Source organism: Musca domestica, unplaced genomic scaffold (assembly GCF_030504385.1).
Source record: "Musca domestica strain aabys unplaced genomic scaffold, Musca_domestica.polishedcontigs.V.1.1 307, whole genome shotgun sequence".
Lineage (NCBI taxonomy): Eukaryota > Metazoa > Arthropoda > Insecta > Diptera > Muscidae > Musca > Musca domestica.
Window position 1 is genome coordinate 174,552 of NW_026712306.1, and position 8,677 is coordinate 183,228.

General features: G+C 35.9%; 1 protein-coding gene across 2 annotated transcripts; it reads left to right on the top strand.

The window, feature by feature from the left end:
• The first annotated feature begins 453 nt into the window (after nucleotides 1–453).
• LOC131803545 (cytochrome P450 6d1-like) lies at nucleotides 454–4,843 on the top strand. 2 transcript variants are annotated; one of them, XM_059124897.1, is made up of 6 exons: nucleotides 454–1,035; nucleotides 3,270–3,431; nucleotides 3,509–3,957; nucleotides 4,202–4,329; nucleotides 4,364–4,450; nucleotides 4,509–4,660. In XM_059124897.1, the coding sequence occupies exons 1-6, from the start codon at nucleotides 506–508 to the stop codon at nucleotides 4,527–4,529; spliced, it is 1,377 nt and encodes a 458-aa protein (XP_058980880.1). In that variant the 5' UTR covers nucleotides 454–505; the 3' UTR covers nucleotides 4,530–4,660. The 2 variants fall into 2 exon arrangements, with proteins under 2 accessions (XP_058980880.1, XP_058980879.1); XM_059124896.1 differs by having other exon boundaries at nucleotides 4,202–4,450; nucleotides 4,509–4,843.
• The last annotated feature ends 3,834 nt before the right edge of the window (nucleotides 4,844–8,677 follow it).

The following is an 8,677-nucleotide window of genomic DNA, read 5'->3' on the forward strand; positions in this document are numbered from 1 at the left end:
CTTACCAATTCCCAATATATAATAGTCCAGTTTAACCTTTGCTTACTGGTTTATGCGAAATTAATATGTGGAGAGAATATGGTTCTGCAATCGCTTTCGCGGTGGCCATTTTTTAATATAATTATTTACTGTTTTCCCCAGAGGAATTTTGAGTTGATACGAATGTGGAATAACATAAAACTCGAACACCCCCTCCCCCCATCTAATACTGTAATGTTGTAATTATGATAACGAATTATTTAGTATTTGTCCAGCCGAACACTAAAAACAATGATAAATCTTCGTCACACTCTTATACACCAAATGCACCAGAAAGAGACATCGAAAGAGATTTCTCTTATCTGCATTAAGAGCATTAAGTCGAAGAGAGGTCATCGATTGATAAGAAAAATACATTTATTTTCTCTCCCTCACTTCCAAAATTACTTAGTTGAGACAATGTTTTGTGCGCGATAACAACGAACCGGCTTTTACTGCGGAACCCACACCACACCCAGAGCAAAAAATGTTAATTGTTATTTTATTTATTTTAATAATAACATTTTATTTAATTGTGGAACGCCACTACAGCCAATGGCAACGTTTGGGCATTGCAACGGACGACAGTGGTCCAATACCTTTTGGTTGTTTATATCGTGTCATGAAAAAAGAACTACCCTTGGGTCTGGTGTTTTCAAATATTTATGAAAAATATGAAGAGAAATTTGTTGGTATTTATATGCTATTTAAACCTGCCATCCTGCTGAGAGATGCCACTGTGATACGTCAAATAATGACCACAGATTTTGGTAGTTTTCATGATCGCGGTGTTTATGTGGATGAAGAGTATGATCCATTATCCTCGCATTTATTCAATTTAAAGGGTCAGACATGGCGTAGTTTGAGGACCAAGTTGACACCCTCATTCTCGTCGGGAAAGCTGAAGGCAATGTTTGAAACGGTCGATGAGGTTGGTGATAAAATGATACGTCATTTGTTAGAAAAGGTGCCGGAAGGAGGAACGCATATAGTGGATGTTAAGGATTTGGCAACGACGTAAGTGAGAGTTTGAATTTTTTGAGATATTCTTAAACAATTTTTGAAATTTAAAAAAAAAATTTAAGTAGATGCTTCGATGTCCGTCTACCCGTACTTATGTCTTTCTGTCTGTCCGTTGGTTGAAATTACCATATAGTCCACAGCATTTAATCTAGAGCTTTGAAATTTGGCACAAAGGTTTATATTATATGCAGGTTGATTGGTATTGAAAATGGGCTATATGGGTCCAAGTTTTGATACGGCCTCCGTATGACGATACCTCCCGATTTTCGGTATTTTGAAGGTTTCTGCCACAAATTCCAACCAAATTAGGTGAAACTTGACCATTGGGGTTCGTGGTGGGTCTGTTTTCACCCTATCAAATATATTCGATAAAGGTCCACGAATTAGTATTGACCTCATATAACGGTACCACCCGATTTTCGGTATTTTGAAGGTTTCTGCAACAATTGCCAATTAAATTAGCTGAAACTTGACAATTGGGCTTCTTGGTAGGTCTGTTCTCTCCCTGCGAAAAATATTCGATTCAGGATTCTCTAATTGGTATTTCCCCCCTATGACGGTACCTCCCGATTTTCGGTATTTTAAAAGTTTCTGCCACAATTTCCAACCAAATTAGCTAAAACTTGGCAATTGGGGTTTCTCGGTATATCTGTTTTCTTCCTCCCAAAACTATTTGCTACAGGTCCACTAATTGGTATGGCCTCCATATAACGATACCTCTCAATTTTCGGTATTTTGAACATTTCTGCCACAATTTCCAACCAAAGTGGCTGAAACATGGCCATCGGGGTCCTCTGTAGGTCTGCTTTCGCTCTGCCAAAAATATTCACTAAAGGTCCACGAATTGGTATGGACCCCATTAAACGGTACCTCCCGATTTTCGAAATTTGGAAGGTTTCTGCATCAATTTCCGACCAAATTAGCTGAAACATGGCCATCGGGGTCCTTTGTAGGTGTCCTTTCGCCCTGCCAAAAAATGCACTAAAGGTCCACGAATTGGTTCGGCCCCCATAAATCGGTACCTCCCGATTTTCGAAATTTGGAAGGTTTCTGCACCAATTTCCGACCAAATTAGCTGAAACATGACAATTGGGGTCCTCGGTAGGTCTTTTATCCCCATGCAAAAAAAAAATATATATATATATTCGCGACAGGTCCACTAATTAGTATATCCCCCATAAAACGATACCTCTCGATTTTCGGTATTTTGAAGATTTCTGCCACGATTTCCAAAAAAAAGTAGCTAAAACTTTACAATTGGGGTTGTTGGTAGGTCCGTTTTCTCTTGCCCAAAATGTTCGCTAAAGGTCCCAATAGTCCCAATATAATGATACCTTCCGATTTTAGGTATTTTGAAGAATTCTGCCACAATATCCAACCAAATTAGCTTAAACTCGAGCATTAAGGTTCTCGGTAGGTCCGTACTCTCCTTGCAAAAAATGTTCGATTCAGGTCCACTAATTCATATAGTCCCCATATAATGGTACCTTCCGATTTTAGGTGTTTCGAAGATTTCTGCCACAATTTCCAACCAAATTACTTGAAACTTGACCATTGTGGTTCGCGGTGGGTCTGTTTTCTCCTGTTTAAAAAAATTCGCTACAGGTCTGCAAATTGGTATGGCCCCAAAAAAAACGATATCTCCCGATATTCGTTATTTTGAAGATTTCTGCCACATTTTCCAATTAGATTAGATAAAGCTTGACATTTGGGGATATCGGTAGGTCCGTTTTCTCCTTTCAAAAAAATTTCGAATCAAGTCCTCTAATTAGTATGGCCTCCATACAACAGTATCTTCCTTTTTCGGTATTTTGATGATTTTAGAAACATTATTCACCGGAATTATTTCAAGTTTCGTATTTGAAGTTCGTAATGGGTACTACAACCGATCACAGAAAATTGTCAATGTAGGTCTACATTTTTGTGTAGCCTCCATATAACGGTATCTCCCGATATTCGGTATTTTGATCATTTTTGGGAGATTATTCACCAGAAGTGTTTGAAATTCCGTATTGGAAGTTCTTAATGGCTACTACAACCTATGACAAAAAATTACTTATGTTGGTCCACGTCTTCTTATAGCCCCTGTATAACGGTTTTTACATAAACGGTATTTTTCGGATTTTTTTGAAATTTTTAAAATTTTTTCCATATAGTGGAGGGTACTAAAACTCACCCCGAAATTATCTGTATTTTTTACATTTTATTTTTTTCCATTCTGAATACAGTTACGCCATTGACATTATTGGATCGGTTATATTTGGTCTGGATATTGATAGTTTCTCGAATCCCAACAACGAATTCCATCTGATGAGTGATGGACTATTTAAGAATCCCAAATCGAATGTTTTGCAGCAAATACGACATGTCATGAACTTCATATGTCCGCCGTAAGTCATATTTCTATTTCTAATAAGGAAAAAAAAACAAAATTATAATAATATTACCCCTCTGACTTTTCCCTCAGGATAGCCCAACTTCTCTGTCGTTTGGGTGTTAACGACCCGATAACCTTTAGTGTACGCGATATTGTGCAACGAACAATTGAATTTCGTGAGAAAAATGGAGTGATGCGCAAAGATTTACTCCAACTGTTGATACAACTGCGAAATACCGGAAAAATATCCGATGATAATGATGACTCCATATGGCGTTCTGAATCGGTGGCCGAAAATTTAAAATCAATCTCGATTGATATGATAGCGGCAAATTTACTTTTATTTTACATCGCCGGGTCGGAAACAACAGCAGCTACCATAGCATTTACTCTATACGAATTGGCGATGTATCCGGAAATATTGTCTAAAGTTCAGCAGGAAATTGACAAATGTTTGACGGAACATAAGTTGAGGGCTGGGGGAGCTTTGAGTTATGATGCCATTAAGGATATGAAATATTTGGATTTGTGTGTCATGGGTAAGTGGATGTGGGGATAAAATTACCTTATATCAGCGGAACTGAAAAATATTTTAAAATATTAAAAAAATATTCCAAACACACTTTTTTTACATCTATCAAATCTTTTTGTCTGATGTAGGGAAATAGGTTAAAAATAGGTACAAAAATAGAAAAGGGCTTAAAACTCAGATGTCCCTCTCAATATAAGCGGTCTATTGGAGAAAATTTTTTATAATACAAATATATCTTCTTTAAATTCTAGAAACAATGCGTAAATACCCCGGTTTACCTTTCTTGAATCGTGAGTGCAACAACGATTTTCAAATCCCCGGCATGGACTTCACCATAAAAAAGGGCACGGCCATAATCATACCTTTATTTGGCCTTCACAGGGATCCTGAATATTTTCCCAATCCAATGGATTATAAACCGGAAAGATTTGATAGAGACATCATGGATTATAATCCCATTGCCTATATGCCATTTGGTGAAGGTCCCCGACATTGTATTGGTGGGAGTTCATATATTTTATCATAAAATTTTTGATTAAATAATTTTTTTGTTTTCAGCTCAGCGCATGGGTGTGGTAAACGTGAAGGTTGCCTTGGTCAAATTTTTATCCAACTTTACAATTGAACCCATGGAACGTAAGGAAGTTGAATTTAAGTTTCACACAACGCCCATCCTTCTGCCAAAAGGAGGTCTACCAATATCCATACGAAGGAGATGATCTTTGGAAAACAATTAGGAAGACTGAGAAGAATAAATATAAATATTTTTAGAGTGGAATAATTGAAGGTCTTCTTTTCAAAGAGCACCTATAGGTCATAGAGGAAAAAAACGGTCTTCCAAAAAAGAGAAGAGAAGGTCTCTTCATTGAAGATTCTCATAGAGAACAAAAAAGTGATATATAGGTCATAAAAGTGATATATAGGCCATAAAAAGTGATATATAGGTCATTTTAGGGAAGGTACGAGGAAGGGGTCTTCTTTTGGATGAAAAGAAGAAGAGATCTTCTTGTAGAAAAAAAGAGAAATTGTTGTTCTGTCAAAGAAAAAGAAGTCTTTTCCATAAGTGAAAAGGAGATATTCTCTTAGCAGAGAAATAGAGGTATTTTTAAGGAAGAGAAGAATACAATTATGTCTTCTTCTAGAAAAGAGGAAGAAGCCTTTTTCGAGGGGAGAAGACGAATTCTTCTTCCTTGTGAGAAGAAGAATCCTTCTTCTACCAAAGTAGAAGAGTTCTTCTTCTACAAGAGAAGAAGAGGGAAGATGAAGATGTCTAATTCACCTAGGTCTTCATCTTCTAGGAGAGATAAAGAGGTATGCATATTCTAGGAAAGATGAAGAGGTCTTCATCTGCTAGAAGATATGAAGAGGTCTTTATATTTTAGGAGTCATGAAGAGGTATTCATCATCTAGAACGGACGAAGATGTATTTTTCCTTTAGAAGGGAAGAAGATGTTTCATCCATCTAGGAGAAAAGAAGAGGTATTCCTAATCTAAGAATGATGAAGAGATTTCCATCTTTTACGAGAGATTAAGAGATCTTCACGCTTTTGGACGGAAGAAGCTGTTTCCTTCCTCTAGGAGAGAAAAAAATGCCATCTTCCTAGGAGGGAAGAAGAGGTCTTCCTACTCTAGGAGAGAAGAACATGTTTTCTTACTCTAGGAAAAAAAGAAGAAGTCTTCTTCCTTTTTGGGAGAAAATCTTCTAGGAGAGAAGATGAGGTCTCCCTCTTCCTGAATAGCTGAGGTCTTCTTCAATCAGAATATAAGAAGCAGAAGTTTTCTTCTGCTAAAAGAGAAGATGTCTTCTTCTTCGACGAAGAAGAAATAGTTTAGACGAAAAGAAGCCGATACATTCTCCTTTTTCTAGAAAAAAAATCAATTTGAGGTCTCCTTCTTCTATAAAAGATGAAGTTGAGCTAGAAGATCTGGTCTTCTTTCATAGATGAGTAGAAGATGTGGTCTTCTCTCATAGATGAGTAGAAGATGTGGTCTTCTCTCATAGATGAGTAGAAGATGTGGTCTTCTCTCATAGATGAATAGAAGAAAAGGTCTTCTCTCATAGATGAATAGAAGAAAAGGTCTTCTCTCATAGATGAATAGAAGAAAAGGTCTTCTCTCATAGATGAGGGGAAGAAGAGTTCTTTTCTCACAGATGAGTAGAAGATGAGGTCTTCTCTAAGAGATGAGTAGAAGAAGATATCTTCTCTCATAGCTGAGTAGAAAATGAGGTCTTCTCTTATAGCTGAGTAGAAGATGTTGACTTCTCTCATAGATAAGTAGAAGAAGAGGTCTTCTCTCATAGATGATGGGAAGAAGAGTTCTTCTCGCACTGATGAGAGAAAGAAGAGGTCTTCCCTCACTGATGAGAAGAAGAAGAGGTCTTCTTTTTCTGATGAGTAGAAGAAGAGGTCTTCTCTCATTGATGAGCAGAAAAAAGGTATTTGAGAGTAAAGAACTTTTCATAGAAGAGAAGTAGAGGTCTTTTTAAAGAAGATAGGTAAGACTTCATCTTCAAAGGGTCTCATTTAGAAAAAGACAACTAGGTCTTCTTTTTTGATAAAAAAAGGAAGAACTCTTGTTGCCGAAGCATATTTTCACCTATATTTTCTTCTTACACAAGAATAAGAGAAATGTCCTCCTTTTAGAAGAGAAGATGTTTTTTCTACGACAAAGGAAGGGGTCTTACTCGCCTGTTAGGAGAGTGAAGCAGAGGCCTTCTTCGTCGAGGTGAGATGAAACCGTCTTCTTCTTGGAACGAAAAAATAATGATTCTTCATATTTTCCGCAGGGAATAACATTATTATATTATTCTAGGAGAGCAGTAGATCTTATTTTAGAAGACGAGCATTTCTTCTTTAAGAACTTATCTTAAAATATTATCAAAGAAGAGATCTTGGGCATTTTTCGAAGAAGACGTTCTGGCCTTTTCCATGAAGATCATTAGATATTTTTTTCGAAGTAGACCCCCAGCTCTTCTTTTACAAGAATAACGCCTGTCGTCCTATAGGAAACAAGTAAAAAGGGTGTATACCCTCCACCATTTGATACAAATTTGGCAATTTTCAAAACATTAAAATCCATTCAAAATTCTGTTAAAATCTTAAAAATACCTATACGACGACGTTGACCTGCATACGAAACTTTTGTCATAAGGCTGTCCAGACAATTTTCTGGCATATGCTGTAGTATCCATTACGAACGTCAAATACAAAATTTGAAATTATTCTGGTGTATAATGTCGCTAAAATCATCAAAATACCGTATATCGGGGGTACCCTTATATGGGGCCTATACAAAGACGTGGACCTGCACGGACAATTTTTTGTCACAGGCTGTAGTATCCATTACGAACTTCAAATACAATACCATTACTTACTTTCGTTCGGAAGTTAGAGTGATTCCCACAGACGGACGGACATTGTTAAATCCACAGAGAATTTTATGATGATCAAGAATATATATACTTTGTGGGGTCTAAAATGTATATTTCGAGGTGTTACAAACGGAATGCCGAACGTAATATAACCTCCATACTATGGTGGAGGATATACAAATATTTTGGTTCTCTTATAGAAGAAAACCTTCAAGATTACTTATAGGAAAAGACATGTAGGTAGGCTTATAGATTAAGATCTTCTCTAAACCTTATTACAGTTGGAGACCTCTGGGTCATCTTATAGACGGAAGACGTCTTATCTAAGAAAACCTCTGTGTCTTTTTATGGATGAATGTCTCTTGGTTTTTTTTATAGAATTTTACATCTAGGTCTTTATATAAATATACCAAAGGATTTTCTTATAGGAGACCATCATGTACTTCATATGAAGTAAGTGATCTAGCTCATCTTATAGAAGAAAGGTATTTTTTCTTCTTGTTAAATAAGACCTCTGGATCTTCCCTATATAAGTGTTATGTGGCTTCTTATGTAAAAGCATTATATCATCTTGTTAAAAATGGATTTTTTTTAAATATGAAATTTATTATTAGCATCTTAACCAATTGTCAAATAAACTTAATCTGAAGCAATGCTACAATGACAGATAATGGAAGCTTTTCTATGTAAAATACCATGAAAGCTTAACAATAGTCAAGGTGTGGGTCACCATTGAAAAAAGCTACTTACATATTCACTTCATTATTATAGTGCCAACTGCAACATCTATGGCATCCACAAATCTTCTATAAAATAATGGAGTGATCGACAGATCGACAAAAGAAAATTTCAACACTTTTCTTTGGCAACAAAAAATTTGTTCAACACAAATTTGAAACAAAATAAAACAAATAAAACAGCTAAGACGTAACATTACACAATTCAAACGGCTAAATGCTTCAAATAACAGCAACGTAATCCCATACGTAAACACCTCAGAAAAACAATGATCAAATGCACAATAATATTAACACAATAATATAATAAAGAAAAGCAAAGCAAAAATAACAATATATGGAAATTTGTTAGACAAGTTTGAATTTTAGAGACTCTGCTTTTGAAGTGGGGAGGAATATGTAAAACAATGTTATTACGAGGCATGGCTTTTATTTTTTAGAGAAAAAAATTATTTACTACCCTCTGAGTTATAATCGTAGTTTTTTGAAAAAAAAAAGATCCAGTACTCCCTAAGCTTTAATCATGGATTTTTTTAAAGAAAACTTATTTTTAAATACCGGCTGAGATATAGTCTTAGATTTAAATAAAGTAAAAAAGCTGCAATACCCTCCACCAT

What these genes read in the sequence shown, in the direction of transcription:
- LOC131803545 (XM_059124896.1), top strand. Translation starts at nt 506, where the DNA reads ATGTTAATTGTTATTTTATTTATTTTAATAATAACATTTTATTTAATT. An exon ending in GTTAAGGATTTGGCAACGAC is followed by an intron (nt 1,036 to 3,269) that starts GTAAGTGAGAGT and finishes TTCTGAATACAG; the next exon opens with TTACGCCATTGACATTATTG. An exon ending in TTTGGATTTGTGTGTCATGG is followed by an intron (nt 3,958 to 4,201) that starts GTAAGTGGATGT and finishes TTTAAATTCTAG; the next exon opens with AAACAATGCGTAAATACCCC.